The sequence below is a fragment of the Melampsora larici-populina genome (genome assembly GCF_000204055.1).
Source record: "Melampsora larici-populina 98AG31 unplaced genomic scaffold MELLAscaffold_22, whole genome shotgun sequence".
NCBI lineage: Eukaryota > Fungi > Basidiomycota > Pucciniomycetes > Pucciniales > Melampsoraceae > Melampsora > Melampsora laricis-populina.
This window is the reverse complement of record NW_006768786.1, coordinates 848,820-868,390: the sequence shown is the minus strand read 5'-3', so window position 1 is coordinate 868,390 and position 19,571 is coordinate 848,820. Positions and strand designations below refer to the sequence as shown.

At 43.1% G+C, this 19,571-nt stretch overlaps 5 protein-coding genes across 5 annotated transcripts; all 5 read left to right on the top strand.

Annotated features, from left to right (window-relative positions):
* Nucleotides 1-809: 809 nt before the first annotated feature.
* Nucleotides 810-2,705, top strand: MELLADRAFT_63864 (uncharacterized protein; the record flags this gene model as incomplete). Its single annotated transcript, XM_007410852.1, has 7 exons — nucleotides 810-1,151; nucleotides 1,317-1,526; nucleotides 1,649-1,711; nucleotides 1,776-1,922; nucleotides 2,045-2,125; nucleotides 2,202-2,491; nucleotides 2,552-2,705. 7 exons carry the CDS (start codon nucleotides 810-812, stop codon nucleotides 2,703-2,705), a joined length of 1,287 nt encoding a protein of 428 aa, XP_007410914.1.
* Nucleotides 2,706-4,406: 1,701 nt separating this feature from the next.
* Nucleotides 4,407-5,323, top strand: MELLADRAFT_74953 (uncharacterized protein; the record flags this gene model as incomplete). The annotated part of the gene is made up of 3 exons (XM_007410853.1): nucleotides 4,407-4,978; nucleotides 5,059-5,199; nucleotides 5,275-5,323. The coding sequence occupies one exon, from the start codon at nucleotides 4,449-4,451 to the stop codon at nucleotides 4,794-4,796; it is 348 nt and encodes a 115-aa protein (XP_007410915.1).
* Nucleotides 5,324-7,693: 2,370 nt separating this feature from the next.
* Nucleotides 7,694-8,858, top strand: MELLADRAFT_87709 (uncharacterized protein; the record flags this gene model as incomplete). Its single annotated transcript, XM_007410854.1, has 5 exons — nucleotides 7,694-7,765; nucleotides 7,843-8,241; nucleotides 8,289-8,450; nucleotides 8,505-8,605; nucleotides 8,669-8,858. The coding sequence occupies 5 exons, from the start codon at nucleotides 7,694-7,696 to the stop codon at nucleotides 8,856-8,858; spliced, it is 924 nt and encodes a 307-aa protein (XP_007410916.1).
* Nucleotides 8,859-14,278: 5,420 nt separating this feature from the next.
* On the top strand, nucleotides 14,279-15,174 carry MELLADRAFT_107273 (uncharacterized protein; the record flags this gene model as incomplete). The annotated part of the gene is made up of 5 exons (XM_007410855.1): nucleotides 14,279-14,371; nucleotides 14,535-14,646; nucleotides 14,717-14,799; nucleotides 14,916-14,955; nucleotides 15,062-15,174. The coding sequence occupies 5 exons, from the start codon at nucleotides 14,279-14,281 to the stop codon at nucleotides 15,172-15,174; spliced, it is 441 nt and encodes a 146-aa protein (XP_007410917.1).
* A 2,147-nt stretch (nucleotides 15,175-17,321) lies between these two features.
* Nucleotides 17,322-19,022, top strand: MELLADRAFT_63861 (uncharacterized protein; the record flags this gene model as incomplete). The annotated part of the gene is made up of 5 exons (XM_007410856.1): nucleotides 17,322-17,663; nucleotides 17,741-18,002; nucleotides 18,024-18,770; nucleotides 18,841-18,907; nucleotides 18,983-19,022. The coding sequence occupies 5 exons, from the start codon at nucleotides 17,322-17,324 to the stop codon at nucleotides 19,020-19,022; spliced, it is 1,458 nt and encodes a 485-aa protein (XP_007410918.1).
* Between the last annotated feature and the right edge of the window lie 549 nt (nucleotides 19,023-19,571).

Sequence of the window (19,571 nt, the reverse complement as noted above, 5' to 3'; positions counted from 1 at the left end):
AAGTGCGCGCATGAAGATCAGTTCACCTTGCGCGGAACACTTGGGAAAGAATGCAAGGTTTCTGGTTGAATCACTCAGCTCCAGTTCTAGTTTGATCTATCTTGTCACAAAGGATCACGCTCTGTGATTGGTTGAATCACTCATCTCAATTTTTAGCCCAATCTTTCTTGTCTCATGAAAGATTGTGCTCTCTGATTGGTCAGTCAGACGTGTTTAGACCACGGGAGGGCGAATGGCAAGCCCAGGACAGCCTGCGCGTTCAACCATTTCGTGTTGAAAACATGAATGGTGTGTTAGTGTGGAAAACCGGAGTTGTGTGACCTTTGACATCAGTTTGAATGGCGAGTCAAATCAAATTACGTTCTTTCTGTCTTGGCACCAACAAACACTTCCGCTCTGTGATTGATTTCACACTCAAATTTTTCTTCATCTTTGTCTCATCACACTCCGATTCATTGACTCCATTCAGCTCAATTTTTCTCAATCTTCATCTCAAAGGTCGTGATCTGTGATTGGTCAGACACCGCGTTTAGGCTATTCAAAGGCGATTGGCAAGCCAAGGGCAGCCTGCGCGTTCACCACTTCGCGTGGAAGACACGAGCTCTTTCCTCCAGTGTTTCACTTCTTTCCCCAAGTCGCTGAATTTTGGCTTCTGCACATTAAAAGGACGATCTTTCTCACTTTTTTTGTCCCCCTTTCCCCCAAGGTTTCATCCTGTCCTGAGATCAGTCTTCTTCCATCACTTTCCATCTTTTTTGTCCTTTGTAAAGTGACCCAACCACCAAACTTATATCGCACCGAACTTCAGTATGTCTTCTCAGCTTTGTAGCCTCAACAATCACTCTCTATTACGCCGTAATGCTTCTCGCTTGCCAGGCATGTCCAGCCGTGTCCGTGACGGACGTTCCTCATCGCCCTCCAATAGAGGGCCATCCAGTCGCCGTTCCCCTAGCCCAAGTGGTGACGACTTGGGACGCGAACTCGGTTCGCCCACAGCTTCTACACCTGCCAATCAGGTGCCAGCCACCGCCTTCACGTTAAGCAGCGCACGTCGCACTTTGGCTGGTGGTGAAAAGGCCTTTTTCGAGACCATGTCAATGAATGCTGGGTTAGACCCAGTGCATCATGAATATGCCCAATACCTTGCTGAGGTAACTCATCTCAACCTTCTTCAAGTTTTATGTATTCTTCACAAGCTGAATCTGTTTCATGTTTACCCCTTTGCAACACGTCTTTTTCATTTTGATCACTTCATTCATCTTGCCTTGGTAATATCTATCCTCCATTTCATCTTTCTTTTTAATTTCATCAACTAGGTCAACGGATTGGCGGCGCAACACATTGCCCAATCAGTTGCCCAAGCTAAAACGCTATTCAACATCGATAAGCTTTCTGACGCGGTAGGCCGCATGGCAGAAAAGCTTGAAGAGGTCTCGAGCATGCTTGAGAACCACTTGTCGGCTGAGTCCCAATCTAACGGGCCCAGTGCGAATGCCGTGGCTTGGGTTTGTTCTCCGGAACTCCATGTATGTGTTACTTTTCCTTTGTTGTCCAAGATCATTCAATCAATGCTGACTTCAGCCTTTGGATCTACCAGGAGTTGATAGTGTCCTTGTCTAACAGGCTCATTGTGACACCTGGTCTAGAGTCGTACACGGCTTTAGAAGCCAATCGTGTTTGGCTTTCTCATTCGTTTTTTAGCTCGATACGAGTGAGTTGATTTTACCTTTGGCGCTCCATTTACGAAACTGATCATTACCTCTTCCAATCTACAGACCCGCCTCAATGCTCAACCCAATGAATGGAAGCAACAGCATCTTCCAGGAGGGAGTCTTGGAATCCAAGACAGCGTTGGCACTAGGTTGTTGACTACTCACATCAGGAATGTGTGCAAGCACACTCGTGAAAAACTTCATATCTTGGTGTGCTTTCCCCCTCATATGTGAATTCTCGTTATCACTCTAACCATAGCTTTCCAAACCTTGCACTCTTTCTGCCTTTCCGCTTTCCAAACCTTGCAAACTTTTCCAAACTTCCATTTCAGCTTTTAACCGGGATTTACGATCCCAAGACTGGTGCGGTCATGGACGACCCAGTGCCAAACCTCAAGTTGCTATGGCACAGGGTTTGTTTCCTACTCAATTTTAATCCATTTTTTTCTCGTTGTTTTGCTGATATATCTTCATCTAACTCACTCATAGATCGCAAACAGGATGGGCGTCGCCGGCTCACACGCCGATGCTAACTCTTTATGGGCCAATACCGATGCGCCCACCCGCGCTCGAATCGCTTATCTAGTAAGCGATTCGAAAAAGTCTCCTTGTCTCAAGCAACTTTCACACTCCAACTTCTTACTCTTTGTCCCTCTCTTACACCAGCGCCGCGAAGCTGTCCATATCTTCCAAAACGGCCGCGGTTCTGGGTCAGTTTGGGCCAGTGTGGACAAGAAACTCGCCAGCTTGCGAGCCAAAGGGGACGACTATACCATTGCGTAAGAGTAATTCATTGATCATCGTCAATGAATGTGGCACTAATTTGGGATGGACTTCAGTTTTTACAAAGTTGTGTATAATCAAGACAGAGAGGCGTTCAACTTCAAGAACTTATTTGACGAACTTAAAGAAACCTGTGATTTTGCGCTGCCAACCGACGAGGTTGTTGAAGATGCAATTGGTGCCGAACAATCCAATCAAGATGACGAGTAGGGTCGATGACTCTCAGCCTGAGTCAGCCGACACTCTCAGAAACGTCCTTCACGTAGTCGACAACGACCCTTTTTTTATTATCTTGTCTCACATCTGGCACAGAAGTTGCCTGCACTATTCATTTATGTGCGATTGAACTAGCGTCTCACTTTGTGAACTGTGTTTCCCCTTCACCTATCCCCCAATCAAAAAATCGTGCGCGAACAAAGTTGTTTTCTTAAGCTGACAAAATTGTTAGCGAATTGTGCTTTTCATTTTCTGAACTGTGCTTCTCCTTCACCTATCCCCCAATCAAAAAATTGTGCGCGAACAAATTTTTTTTTTTAGCTGACAAAATTTTTAGCGAATTGTGCTTTTCATTGTCGTCTTTGAACTGTTCTTTTCATTCCCACTACCCCCAATTGAAAATGAAATACCAAATACACCCTGATTTTTGTTTTTTTTACCGGATTATTATTGTGCCTGGGCGACGTGAAAGATTCGAAAAGGCGGCTGTCCGTCGTCATTTTGTGGCAAATTGCGATTCGTTTCATGTGCCTCGGAAATCCACTATCTGGCGACTTTTGGCCGCTTCCTCAGCAGCCAAAGGGCGCCTCAGGGATTCCTTTTGTGGGCGGTCTGCGTGAGGTCGACCTAAGGACCGCCCTTCACCGCAGACAGAAGGGCCGCCCTTCGCTGGACCGCCTGGTCGGACCAGCGGCGGTCCAGACCACCCGGTGGTGTAAAAGCAGCCCCCCCTCTGAAGGGTTGACCGCCCCCTTTTAGTCGGGGAAGACGTTTACAATACAAAAGCGTGTGAATATGTGTGAATTCAAAACAACACATAGGGGGCGGTCTTGAATTCAGGTGAAATGGAAACTGGATGAGATGCTACAGAATGCTATTGATACTATCTTGCTTCCAGTCTCTGGCATGTCAGAGGCAACACCTGATAACGCATGTTCTTCTGATCGACTTTCTCTATATGATGATGACGATGAAGCAATGAAATATCCAATCATGTTTCATCATCACTTATCAACCGTGATACATGTTGGTCTGAATGTGAGGTGTAACATATAACCTTGATCTAATGAAGGATCTTATCATTATCAATCAAATCTTTGCTTCGGTTATTACCGATCGATTTTCTTTACGTGCGCATGTGTTTAATCATCACAAGAAAGAACAAGGAAGAAGTAGAAATATTTATCAATCACTGCGAAAGGGGGGCAAGAGGAAATTTGTGATTGTAAACAACGCCAGGGAAGGAGATTTTTGAATCACCAAGCACCAAGTCCAACAACAGATCTTAAGCCATGAAAGCAGGAGGAGGTGATAACGATGCTTTTAACGATTGGCTTCCATTTCACCTGAATTCAAGACCGCCCCCTTGATGTTCAGTTTTGCATTCACACGGATCAATAACTGACAGCCGTTTTTATATTGTATTCTTCTTCCCCGACTAAAAGGGGGCGGTCAAGCCTTTGAAGGGGGGGCTGCTTTTAGTAAAATCCTATATTTTTTGTGTGGGACAAAGAACCAATGCTTGATCACTGAGAATGTCAAGATAATTCATGAACCACTTGATTTGGTGAAGATGAGGAGTGAAGTGTAAGAAGTATCCGATCCGATAGCCCCCCAGAAGATTACCCGATCCGAGCCTACCAGTCGAATGAGTTGAGAGATCGATTGGGAATCTTGTCATTTGAAGATCGAAACCAAAACCAAACTATCAACTATCAACTCATCAACAAAGAAAACATGGCATCAAGTTCAGAAGAATCGATTTACAAACTAGCCAACACACTAAAACAAACACGACAACTAAACTTTACCATCAGCACCTCATTACCATCTTCAGTTTTATCAACCAAAGATGAATTTGAAGAAACCTATCTAAGGGAAGCCAAACAAAATGAAATTTGTTTATTTCAATTAGATGATCATCAACCAGCAGGGTATCGAATGATTTTAGATTCTACGGTTCAAGAATTAGCAAATGTTTCGAAAACAGTCAATCTTGGAAAATCTAAACAACAAAGAGAAACCGGTGATGTGGTGGCTACTAGAAGTTCATTGATGGCTATTCAGACTTTACTTTCGATTTAGTTAGTTTATCATCACTTTATCTTTATTTTTATCTTCTTCTACTGAATCACATCTACACGTTATTTTGCAATTTCTTTCATAATATTAGTCCTATGCCTAGACTAGACGATCATGTTAATGCTCTTATCAGACAACTCAATACGTTGGAATCGTCTATTGCTGGCTTACAAGAGCAACTCAAGGTTAGTGAATTTTCCCACTATCCAAACTTTAGTACAAAGATAACTGATCATCATGATATTCGTGTTCTTCAAATATACAGCTTCCACGCACAGCTCCATTACCTACAAAACCACGTGTCAAGACCAAACCGAAGCCTTCAGCGAGCATCAAAGAGGCGATCCAAAGAGAATCACTCGAAATATTGGCCTTGACCGATTTGAGAGATGAACAACGAGCCAAGGTGAGTGAGCATTCTTGTATTCCCGCTTATCTTGTTCAAGTCATTGAAAGCTTTGCATTCGTGATCGGATCCAAGTCTCGTCAATTAGCAGAACAACTGGCTCAAATGGAACCGATCTCGACTTCACCCAAGAAGCGAAAGACGCCCAAGAAACCGATCCCTTCAGCTTCTACTTCTACAGACCCATATGATCCCTTCATCTCTCGAACCGAACTAACCCGACGGATCATTCAAAGAGCCAAAAGTCCCAAGATCCGTTCTGGTAGTCAAGCACCAGGAGTCTCGGATCATGAAGATGATCATCATCATATGCCTAATACACCCACACCTCAATCTACCACGCATAAACGGTTACAACAAAGTTTGACCAAACTTAAAACTCGAACGGCTTATGATCCAAAAACACAACTACTTCAGTTGACCGATTCACCAAAGAAATCACAAGAACTTGACTCCATGTCTCCTTTGGTCGTACCCGAACCTGAGCCTTGCGAAGACCCAACCGATCATCCTTTCCATTCTTCTTCAAACGAAACCAAGAAACTGATTGAAATCTCTAGTCCACCATCAAAACCTACGCCACTAGACTTTCCGTCATCTTTACCAGAATCAAGACTTGCTGTTCTTTCACGCTTGACGAATTCGTTTTGGAGATCGAATACTTTGTTGGATTCGCTCAAAGTGGCTAATCCAGAACTTCAAAGAGCGCTTGATACAGCTGAAGGAACACTCAACTACCAACAAACAATGTCAGTATAGACCTGATTCCCTCTGTGTTCCTAATTTTTCTCACCATATAGATCAGAACTCTGATACCTGACTGCTTCACTTGAATAAAATCCAGTGAAACGCTTGCCCAACTAATAAAATCATACCCTACCCAAGTAGATCCAACCTTAACACCCAATAAATTAATCGAAGCCAGTTTTTATTACGAATTATTGAAAAGCTTGAGTGAAATTGATGGGGATGGATTACCGATTATCTTTCATCAAGAAGAATGGTCTGTACCACTTGAAGAAATGAAAAAGAGATTGATCAAGATCTGTGAGGTACATTTGTTGAGTGTGAGTGGGGTTACTACGGTTATTTATTTGTTGGTGGGTAAGTTGGTCATTAGGATCGATCGGAGAGCTTCGCCGATCTTGATATGTGTTTGTTGAGATCGGGTTTCATTATGCTTAGATTATAAATCTTTTTTGAGTGTAGATATTTTGGGAGTTGTTGTTTGGTGTTTTGTGGTTGAACGTCTTTTTCTAGGTGGTTGGGTTCAAGAGAGTTTGGTGTATTAAGGTCTTGTATCTTGTGTAGTTTTTGAAATTCTTTTGATCAACTCATAACCAAACAAAATGTGTTCAGATTAGGAATATAATTTAGTTTTGCCTGTGCATGGTATATACATATTCTTGAAAGACAGAATTGAATGCCTACTTTTCTTTGTCGCAGATTCATATTGTTTCCTATTTGTGTTTTTTTCCAGAGAAAGGATGTTGTGGTTAGGTGATCTGAACTTTGTGAAGAGTATTTGGATCTCAGTTTACTTCTCTGCTTTCTATTGGTGTTTGAATGACTAGGATTTTGCTCCTCGTCTGTGGCAAAGTTCTCCATTGAAATTTGCAAGTATGTAGATTATCATACATAATAAGGAGATGGTGTTGACTACGAAAAATGTCGATATACGTGGTCTGCGTTACGGTCCAACAACGTCAGACTGTCGCGGTCCACACTCTATTCCACTTTCCCAGTCTGCCAAGACGTTATCAAAATTTTTTTTGCCTACAACGCTGAGCCACTCCCAAACCATTGCCTAACCTAGCCCCCAAGCCACAATGCTGAGCCTCTACCCAACCATTGTCTAACCTAGCCCTAAATACACCTTCATAGTAAGTCAGATCTCAATCAGTCGACAAGTAGTTTACCTATTCTTATTTTTAGACTGCAACAGTTTTATCCAGCACGGTCAATCTATATCCAATATCCCAACCACGTACTCCCGATCGCCCTCAACATCCATTATCCAATCGCCGGACACTCGATCTGACTGCCCAGTAGTCCCAACAACAATACAGTCCGCTTTATGGACGTGCGGCAAATTACTACAATAAACACAGTGACCAAATCAGGTGTAAGTGATCACAATCACATTTGCACCCTCTTTTCTGTAGCCAATACTCTAATCAGCAGCACATCACACGCTCGCCCATTCGCCTGGTCCTTTTTGACACGTTTCATGTTCCTGGCCCTGATTTCCAAGCTGCCGATTTCGAAACCATCCGTGTTATGTTGGCGGTGCACCCCAGCCGACGAAGAGTTGCCGCTTTGTTGTTTGCGTTCGGTGTCATCCCACGATACGAAAACTATAAGAAGTCGTTGATGCACCCACATCCTATTAATTTCTATCCATCTGCATTTTCACTGATAGCAATCACTTCGCATTAACTTATTATCTGTCATTCAATTTCCCATACCGCTGCTTACTCATCTATCTGCCACGATGGTCGCCCCCAATACCAATTCAACCTCTCACCCTATTCGGGTCAATTATTTCGGACAGGCGGGAGTTGAAGTAAGATACCGTTCCGCTCGCCTGAAACCGATATAATTCATACACCATGCTAATCTTAATTTATGTCTATTTCGCAGGCTGCTTCCCTTCACATTAATTCAAAAGGGTTTATCTCTTCTCATGCTTCTATCGCCACCTCTGGGATGAATGGAGGTGCCCCCTTTGCCAATCCTATTCGCTTGACATCTTATGGATCCACTGCTGACGCCGTCAAGCCCAATTCCGTCTATTCGATGACTTGCAAGATGATTGGTACCAACGACGACAAAGATGACCATCTTCACTTCGAAAATTCTGCACGAATTGATCTCGGTGACGTTGCGAGATTCGGCGAGTCTTTTGCCGAGGATCTCATGGACAAGACCGTGATGATTGCGCTTGGGTATGTGACAGCGCGCGAAACTGTGAAGGACCCTCTTTACAAAGGCAAAGCGACTGTTGTAATTACGCTACAGTCCCAAGACTATGATCCTATTGTAAGTTCCACAAACGTCATCTTTTATTATCCTTATACTTACGACAGCAACGACAGACAAAAATTCCAGTGACGTTCTACACCAAGCATCATATCCCTCCCGTTTGTAACATGGAGAAAGCACAAAACATATGCCAAGTTGGCCGCGAGGTTCAATTAGTCGGCGCCATCAAGGATTACGATGGGGTGAACTTCATGTGGGAAACCGAGGTTCGTCACACAACAATATCGATTTGTAGTTCCAAGTTAACATTACTCGATCAGGTTACTGCAATCAGTCGCTGCACCGGGGACGCCCCCAGTTTAGTTGATAAGGTCATCAACAAACCTGGTACTCCCAAAGGCGGACGAGTACCGTTAACGTTGTAAGCCAGCGTCAGATCGTAATAAACTTGCCACATTATACTGACCGATTACTACAGACGTAGGAACAAGGCTAGCAGTGCCGCTAGCACCTCCGCTAACACTCTGGATCCTAATCCAAGCAGTACTCCACCCGTTCCACAAGGTACTGGCAACGTTATCGACACCGCAGTCGAAAGCACCGAGGCAGATGAGAACACCGAAGCCCCAGAAACTCCAGTGAATTCTTCACCGCTAAAACGTCGACGAGTATGATTCTGTGTTCTCTTCTCTCTCACTCTATTGCCCGTCATTGTCCCGTATTCATGGTATTCTAAGACCCATTTCCCGATCTGTTGAACGTTGATCTGCACTATGTATCCCATTGTGGTGATAGTCAAGCTCCCTGGGCAGTTCGACTTTACACTGTCACATCACTATCATGTATCTGTTGCTTTTTTGTATGAACTTCTGAATGGGGAAAGAAATCCGTTGCGTGCATCCACTCATGACCGATGATCCCGAAAATAAATTTGTTGCGTGCACCCATTTTGACCGGTAATCCGTCGTATTCGAGCACCAGATTTCGCGGTGTCCCACTCAGACTAGCTCCAACCAATTATAGAAGTAATTACGATTACTTGAAACATGAATCCAGCCTAATCATCATATATGCAGTCACCTCGGTACTCCTAACTAACAACCCGCTCATTTCACTGAAAAAGAAAACAAGGGCCAACAGTGTAACCATCTCCAACGTCTTTGTTGTCCACCAAATCAATCAAACTTCTTCTCGGTTCGCTATACCGCTCGCAGTACGAGCTCAATGGGAAAATAATGAAGAATCAATTAAATTACGATTTCAAGCCGAGATACCTCATGACGTCGGTATGTGTGACGATGTTTGCACAACGTGTGACGCCCTACATTGGGTAAGCGAACGAACGCGCGACACGAAGAAATCGGGACCGATATACTCTACTTGCTGTCAAAGTGGTCAAGTCCTGCTACCTGAACACTACTTTGACTTCCCGCCCGTGCCAGAATTTTTGCGAAAGTTATTCACGGGCAACGACTCGCGTGCGTTGAGAAAACTATCCCTGAATCAAAAGTTAGGAGCTGACGATATATCTTATCCAGGGAGTAAGAATTTTCAAGACAACATTCGCGCATACAACAACTGTCTGTCGTTTACTTCTCTCGGTACGGAGGTTAAACACAATGTAGATGGTCCATTTGGTATTCGGTGCTTTAAAATACAAGGAGCTCTTTACCACGACATGGGCCTTATCTTGCCGAGGCCCAGCGCCGAACCGGCATTTGCTCAAATTTACGTCATGAGTAACGAGATTGCTAACGAGGCGGCCCATCGGAAATTCATGTCAGGTTCCAAAACGCTTCGACTCAATATTATCCAAGAAATACAAGATTTTATGTATGAGCATAATCCCTATGCACGACAGTTTAAAATGGCTAAGCAAATTATAGAAGAGGCGAAATCAGTTTCTTTAAAGCTCAAATCCATTCCGCCTACCGAGTCAGGATCGGCAGGTCATGACATTCGAACTTACTGTAGACCAACTGCCACTGAGGTCGCGATGATTGTCGCCGGAGGTGGTGCAGTTGGTGAAAGAGATCGTGATCTCATTCTGCATAGTGAAGAAGGAGCGTGGGAACGAATATCCGAAAGACACACAGGCTACTTACCGCTGCGATATCCACTTTTGTTCCCATGGGGTCAAGCTGGATACAACGAGTTCTATAGAGTACCGACTCCCGACAGTCAGTGTTTCAGCACCTTTATAGAAGTTTATAATCTAACCTGCTTTTTTTCCAGATGACGGGCCGACAGTAAGTTCTTTACAATGGTTCGCGTATCTATTATTTCAGCGGAAAGACGAATTCTCCGCAATTTTGTCTTCGAAAATGCTCCTTCAAGAATTCTCAATTGATCTTTATGCCTGTGTTGAAAATCAACGTTTAAACTGGTTTAGATTGAATCAAGATGTACTATATGCGGAACTTTACTCTGGAGCGAAAGAGTCTTTAGGTCGCAATGATTTCCAAATTGGTAGACGGGTTATCCTGCCGGCAGGCCATATTGGCGGCGCTAGGAATATGACTCAGCTCTACCACGACGCGATGGCTCTGGTTCGACATTTCGGGCAACCGTCATATTTTATCACGATGACAGCCAACGATAATTGGCCTGAGATACAATCTGCGCTTCTGCCGGGGCAAATTGCAATGGATCGACCTGAATTGATGGTTAGAGTATTTCAGATGAAGATGAAAGCAATGATGAAGGATGTGAATAAGCAAAGTCGCCTGGGTAAATGTCTCTCTCATGTACGCACCATCGAATTCCAGAACCGCGGCCGCCCACATCTGCATTTTATACCGATTATGGAGCCTGCGTCATGTCCTAGAACGCCAGATGCTGTAGACTTGGTAGTCCGCGCCGAAATTCCTGATCGCGAGCTCGAGCCTGATTTATGGGAAATTGTGACGAAATCAATGCTTCATGGTCCTTGCCGCGAGGGTAGTAGCTGTTGGAGAAAGGGCAAATGTCGATTTGATTTTCCAAAGGATTACGCGGAAGAAACTACAATGACGGACGACTCTTACCCCAACTATCGAAGAAGAAATAATGGCAGAAATTTTAAGAAGGGCGGCTACACATACACAAACAGAGACGTTGTCCCGTACAACCCCTATTTATTACTCAAGTTCAATTGTCATATAAATGTTGAGGTCGCTTCCAGCATGCAAGCCTTGAAATACCTATACAAATATATTACGAAGGGGCACGATAGAGCTGCGCTTTCAATCACCGCCGAAAATGAAATTGACACTTACATTGATGGACGGACGCTCACGGGAACTGAAGGTACGTTTAATACATCACATTTGAACGGACAAAACTGAGACCATTGATGTCACCCTGCAGCGTGTTGGAGACTATTTGAATTTTGGATGTCTTCACGGTTTCCAGCCGTTCAAAAGCTGACAGTTCACATGCCGCGAGAAAACACTGTATATTTCAAAAACAAATGGTCTTTAAAAAACCAGATCGAGTCTGGTAAAGCTGCTAGAACGACATTGACCGAATTTTTTGCGCTTTGTAAAGCCAACGTCAAAATCAAGGACGATACAGAGACAATCCGATCTCTGACGTACCCTGAAGTAGTCTATTACTTCACGTGGAATAAAGACGCCAAACATTGGAAACCCGGGGTTCAAGCTTCAAAGACGATCCCAAGGGTGTTCTACGCCAGCCTAACTCAAGGCGAGAGATACTTTATGCGTCTCCTCCTTATGAATGTCAAGGGGCCAACCTCATTTGACGATTTGAAGACGTTCGAGGGTGTCGTACACCCTACATTCAATGCAGCGGCAGTCGCACGCGGCCTTCTCCTTAACGACGACCACTACATCGCCGCTATGGATGAGTGCGCCAGAGTACATAGTGCATATCAATTACGAGCAATGTTCGCAATTATCCTCAAGTTCGGGCCACCTTCTGATCCTTTGCGAATATGGAATCAATTCGCCATCTATTTATGTGACGATTGCAAGTACGCTATGATGCAATATAATCCTGACGAAATTCCAACGTCGGAAATGGTCACCGCATTGGGTCTCTGCAGAATGGCCGTTGCACTCGAGGAAGTAAATCTGACGCTGACCAGAGCCGGACTCCCGCAGCCAGACACACAAATACTGAGATCCTATGCAGCTTTGATTTCACTAGACGAAGAGAATGACATCACGAGTGAAGAAAGCATGATGATTCTGGAGAAGTCGTTAAATTTGATGAACGACAAACAGCTGGCTGTGTTTCACGACATAAGAGATGGAATCGTTGCAGGAGACGGCGGTTTACATTTTCTAGACGGACCCGGAGGTACCGGAAAGACATTCCTGCTAAATGCGATTCTGCACTACTGCAACGCTCTGGAACACCAAGTCGCGGCAGTTGCGTCATCTGGCATCGCGGCCCTAATACTTTTGAAAGGTACAACAGCGCATAGCGCTTTCAAAATCCCTATTAATGCTGATGATGACTCTCGATGTAAACTCTCGGGAAAAGACGAATTGAGTAATAGGCTGAAATGTATACAACTAATTGTTTGGGACGAAGTATCGATGCAAAACAAAAATGATATCCACTGTGTGGACCGTGCGCTGCGCGAGTTGCGAGGTCGAGACGTACCGTTTGGGGGTGTCATGGTTTTCTTTTCTGGCGATTTTCGGCAGACCCTGCCGGTTATTCCACGAGGTTCCATCGCACAACAGGCCGAAGCTTCATTACGCTGTTCTTATCTGTGGCAAACACTCCGACGCCATAAATTGACGACGAACGTTCGATTAGCGGTGGCAAATGTGACACCTGAGGTTGCAAATTGAAATACAGAATACGCTAACTGGTTGCTGAAAGTAGGATCAGGTGATCTGCAAGAGGAAGTCGAAGCCGATATCCAACTCGAGCATATTGCTCATAAAGTTATCCCTTCGGCATTAACATTCGATGAGGATATAGCCCTTGAGCTGTATGACAAAGCAAATGACATGATTTCTCCAAGCCAATGGAGCGACCTGGCGAGTTATTATGCAGACCGTTGTATCATCACACCGCTGAACAAGTACGTTGGACAAATCAATGAGGATATCTTGGACAGTCTGGACGGAGAGGCCTTTTACTCAATTTCTATCGACGCCAATGACGATTCAACCACGGGTGAACCATTGACACCTGAAATGCTAAACACGTTCGCAGTGCCAAATTTCCCTGTGCATTCCTTATGCTTAAAAGCCGGAATGCCAATTATTCTATTACGCAATTTGAACATGAAACGAGGATTGTGCAACGGGACACGGATGGTTGTGACACACGTAGGCAGGAGAATTTTATCGTGCCGCATAATCACTGGGAACCGCGTGGGGAGTTTGATTACGCTGCCCAGAATAAACTTACACCACACAGGTGGTTCAACATGTCCTTTACCATTCTATAGATTCCAATATCCAATTGCGCCAGCTTTTTGCATGACGGTGAACAAATCCCAGGGGCAAAGCGGTGGGGTTGTAGTAGTTTTCCTACCGAGCCCAGTCTTCTCACATGGCCAGTTATATGTTGCACTGTCAAGGTGCACGCGTGCAGATAAGATTATGGTTTGCATGTCACGGGATATCAAAAGTACTGAAACAAAAAACATTGTATTTCATGACATTTTATTATAAAGTTATCATTGGCCGCGCGTCGTCATTATGTAATATATTCTATTGTCTTATGAGGAATTGCAATCTGACCAGTGTAGGTTTTGATTACTAGCAAAGTTGTGTGCTTCTGCAATTGAATCCGAGACGACGCAGATGGCGAGCGTCGGCCAAATGAACTTAAGAATTGCACTCTGAATTTGGCAGTCGCTACCGAAATCATTATGTAGAAGGCTGCATTAGTACCTGGGCAAAGCTATTTAAAGGGAATGAAGATCGTGAGTGCCACGGTCGTCGGTCAATCCCGACTTGGCTCTAATAGGAATCGACTTAACGCAATTGTGAAACGAAATGGCTGCATTTCTGAACTCTACAACACAGATTTGCTATATAAGATGTCGGATCAACGTGATTGATATTGACAGCGATTCAGCTATATCGTCATCTAGCTCTCATTATATTTACATCCTAAAGATATGTTACAACCGACGAGGACACTTCAGAAAGGCATTAGACAATACGAACATATGCCTCTGCGCTGCAGCGGAATCTTTAAATTAGAAAAGGAGGTCCGTGATTTTACTGACCGTTGCACTATCGACAGATTCTAATGTCATCTTTTCAGATTCAGGGTTTTCGAAGAAGAGACAGGCTCAGAGTCGCATACCAGTCACGAACTGTGGTGGAAGGCGGTTTAATAACTAACATTCCCTTTGCCGTGATCGATGAAAGCGGAGGCCCCGAGTTGCAAATATCGAAATATTACAAGCTCGAGGGGGTAATTGTGATGGACAACTTCACAGCGCAACAACGAATGTTCCTGATGCGGGACACAGTGAAACCTGTCAGTGAAACGAGACTTGCAACCGAGAAACCAAGCAATGCAATACGCTTTCATGGCCGGGGTATCGTAGTGTCGCATCGTGTTGCTCCGTCAACATACGGCGATGCAAACTATCATGTAGCATGCGTGAGGCATCAACAGTGGGATATGACGGTGTGCAAGCCTCTTTTTATATTACACAGATTGGTACTAACTTCGCGTGATAGGCTTTGGTGTGGGTTGACTTTACCGCAGAGTATTTGCTATGATGGCGAACGTGTTGAGCAAAGAGAAAACGTTCAGTGATTGGACGAGGGCAACACGGTCGAGGTGAGAGGCCATGCGATTAGTTGGTCGGATTGGCGCGGAAGGTTGGATAATCATGCGTGAGTGACGCAATCCGACATCGATGAACATGGACTAACAATATCTATAGGTAGACGATGTTTCGTTGATTGCGAAGACGGTGCCAAACCCAAATTAGCAGACGAGTGCAGTGAAGGTGAAGAACACGTAGGAGAGCTGGAAGAATGCATGTATGGACTTTGAATTGTAGGAACTAACTTTGCAATGAGATTACAATTCGGCAAATGACATCATCCCCGTCTGACCGATTACATATCGGGTCTTCGAGTCACACAGTTGATCCGACCCCGTCGTTTAGTAGAGGTTGTGAGATCTGCGACGGAAATAAGTTGTCATTTACGAAGTCACGACTTCCCTATTTACCGTCAGTAAATTCGCGAATAGTCGAAAAACGCAAAGTCAGGTCGGTAATTAATACTCTCGCTGCCGGATACCAATACTGACAGCGAAATCGGTAATAGGCAGCGAAAGACAAGTTCAATAAAATCTTCGGAGCATTTAAGGCCAATTTATAAGCTTAAAAAGCGTAAGTCGCAGCAGCTTTGTCATTGATGATTATCAACGAAGTTAATGACCACATAAGTTGCAGACACGATTGCCTAGGATGTCAAAGCATACAAAGGATTGCGATGGAAATGCCTCAAGAGACAAATTTTGCAATGGTGGACATGACATGCAGAACTTCAACTATGAAACGAGGGTTGTGAACGGGAGAGTCTACATCAAATGCGTAGAATACCAGTCTCGCGGGAAACCTCATGTATTCTGGGTTTTGTTGAGGGATAGAGGGGAGTAGAATGAACGGTAAATGTGGCACTGTCCTTTGAGAAGTTGTGATGCAATGTCGTAGCTATGACGTAACGCAGGCCTATGCAACAATGTGACAGAATACAGTAACTTACACGAGGATGTCGCAATATGTATGATGCGATAGGTCAAATGCAACGAAGTGAGATGTAGCAGCGATGACTGACGCGTCAAGCGAAGCCGAAAGGGCGGCGGGCCGCCCCCGAAGCGCTAGTTTGATAACATTAGCAATTGTAACCTTGCACCATTTTTCTTGACATTTGTTTCCTTTATCTTTGCACTTTAGTACAATACTTGTTACTTTTCAAAGCAAACATGTACCAGAAGCCTAGTTCCAGCGCCAATGGAAATGAACTCTACTATGGTATCTGGTCTTTGTCAAATTGTGGCAGCTCATCCACACATTTTCCTGTGAGTATCATCTACTATCCTTTTGAGAAATGTGTAAACCTGATGTCATATCTGTCTACAATTTTTTTTTAGTATATCAACATGTTATTTTCAACCTCATTGCAAGAGCTGGTAGCAAGGAGGCCACACAAGAATCATTTACAGTCCTCAATCAATTATCTCAATTATCCCAAGGTGAATTATAAGCACTCGGAATTGTAGCTGATAACTTTGTAATGTTTGTACATGCTCTGAATGGTTTTGGGTTGTGTATGTGGATAAGAAGTGTCTAGGATCACCAACATCCTGGAAATCTAAAGTGAGTAAGTGAGAAATCAAAAAGACAACAAACATCTGTGATGTAGCTATCATCACTTGATAAATGCAATGGGAATTTATTGAAAGGTTGTCAATGGAATGATGTGATGATTTGTCCTGACTTGAAAAATGCCGGTGCTTTTTTTGTTCAAATAGACAAGAGATCAGACATTGATGGTGTTTCAAGGTGGATCTAAACATTGACAGAATAGAATGTTTCTTTCTTGTATGCTGATGTTGATATCCAACCTTTTCAGCTCTGTTCTCTAAAGTTGAGTTGGTTGATGGCTGACTAAAACTTGATGAATTTCAATCAAGATCACATTCGCTAGTCTCGCTGATCACCTTGCACTTTGTCGTCTGATTAAGCAAGATCCTGACTTGATCTTTAGAATGTTTCTCTTTTCTTACTTGATCCAATGCTGTGTTAAATGAGATGACATCATTCACTTCGATCTTGATATTTAAAAGGTCTACATCCATTTGATTTGATTGTTGCCTTTTCTTTATCAAATCCAAACTGATTTGTTTTATCCATCTTTGTTTCCTCTGATTGTTCATCTCGTTCGATCAGATTCAGTGTGTTAGCTTTAAGTTAAAGCTCTTGATAATCCGAACCTCATAGTTCTTCTCTAGATTGTCTCTAAAGCTCTCTTGAACTTCACAGGGAGACTAAACCATTGAGTAAACCAACATCTAAACTTGATTCGAACTCGTTTCGAAGAACTTGACTCGAAATATTTCATTTGGTCAAAGGAATCGATCCTTACTTTGTTCCTTCCAATCGCTCTATCCGAATAACATCTGTCAACAAAATGGTTAATTCTCATGTTCATCAAGAAGTTGAGCTTCCATCCGATGGAGTCGAAGCAGTTATCAAAAATGAGGAATCATCTCATACCCGTCCTCTGGGCCTAATGGATCTACCCATCGACATATTTAACCAGATACTCGAAACACTTGATTCCATAGCCAAGCAAGAAACTAGAGAAATTTACGACCAAAATTACAAAAGTAGGGTGGAGATCGCAGGACCTGCTGATCAGAAGCGATATAACACTTACTTACATCAAAACTCACCAATCTTGAACAGTTTTCAAGCATTTGCAATCACTTCACCTGAGATATATCAACATTGTCAACCAAGACTATGGCAAGTGAGTTATAATCAGATCAAGTTTTCCATAAGGATATAATGCTAACCATGAATCGATCTGATTGTTAGAATCTACAGTTTCCTAGTTCTCTTCCAGCACCAATAGACCTATGGACCAACGACCTTCTTGTCAGACAAGGCTCCCATGTTCAATCTCTATCGCTCAATCTCTCAGAGAACTGCAGCAAACCTCCTGGTGAATTCATAGAGCATCATCCGTCATACGATAATCTCAGTTTTCAGAATTATATGGGTGCAAGAACTGCATGTGTCTCCCCAAAGACTGTTAAAGACTTGATAGAGTCTTGCCCTAACCTTTCTTCGATGAACATCGAATACTGTTAATTTGAAGATCCTGAAGATGAAGGTGGAACCGAAGCTTTTCTATCAAACTTGATTCCATCTTTATCTAATCTTAAAAACTTTCGGCATCTGAAATTCAAGGATGGCAATCTTGACGCATGCATGAAAGAGTTTCCATCAAAACTTGCTGACGGTTTACCTTTACTTGAATCACTTGATTTTATGGGTTTCAGAGGATTTGGAGATGATGGAAAAATAGGCGATGGCTCTTTTGGATCTCATCTATCTAAGCTGAAACATCTATCGCAATTACATCTATCTCATATTAGCGATCTAAATGAAAGCTGGTGTGTTTACGAGTGGCCAAGGACGATCACTGACCTTGCAATTGATCATTGTGGTCATTTCTCGCCGATTTCGGCATATCTACTTGTCCATTCCATTGCTCCTGAAGTTAAAAAGCTTGCACTTCGATTTGTCCAAAGGAATGATGAAGAGTGCTGGAAAATCGATCCTATCGGTGATCACCAATGTCGGTTCTCCCTTCCATTTCTGACTGACTTGGAGCTTTCTACGAAAAACCCAAACTCATTGCGCAGCTTCCAAGACTGTATTTCAATAACCAACCTTCGATGGGACTATAGGACATCAGCACACTGTCAAACATTGAATGACATCCTATTTCAAGCTACATGGCCTCATCTCAAGAAACTGATGGTGGTGGATCATACGTGGATATTCGGTGCGAATATAAGACTTGAACCTCAAGCATGTGACAGCTTAATAGATTCACTGGAGAAACACTGTAAGCAAAACAATATAAAAGCCATCATACTTCGGGGTGACAACGTACCAAAGATGTACATCCCGCCTAGGCAAGAGACTTGGTAGTCCGGTTCCATTGTGTAGTAGATACATAGATCAAGAAATGACTCAAATATTGTAAGTCATTTTGGGTTTCATTCGAAATTTGAGATTTTGACCTTTTCTGATTTCACATCTATCACATTTTTCTAGACTTTTATTATCATGCTGGTCTGATCTTTCTGATACTTGAATTCAGGGGTTTATTTATTTCCAACAAAAACTGAGTCAAGCAAGAACTGCTGGATCAAACTTGATGAGCTTACTTATTATTTTCCTTAGGCTTATGTATGGTCTTGATACTATGTATCTCCTTCACCACTGTAAAATTTTAACCTTCTAATTTGTAATTACCAGAACATTTGGTAGAAAGACTACTACATGAAGTCTTAATCACAGATTTATATTGGTATATTGTATGGGTAATTCATTTACCCAATATCATGACTTCTTCAGACATAAGAAAGCTTTCAAGATCAAACTGAATAATTGAGTATGACTTGGAAACATAAACATTCAGCCTCAGGTAGTAATTTCAAAGACCATTCAAAAGTGATATAGGATGGATGCAATTGACAGATTTTTTTTGGTGCAGGGAATGTCTTGATTGAGTTTGACTGATCTAGCAGGCATGTATCTCAAATTCACAGTCATGTAAACAAACTAAATTTAAGAAACCCCAGGTTTGGCAAGTCAAGATGTGTTTTAATTAAACTAATATGTTGTCCTACATAATTTCAGT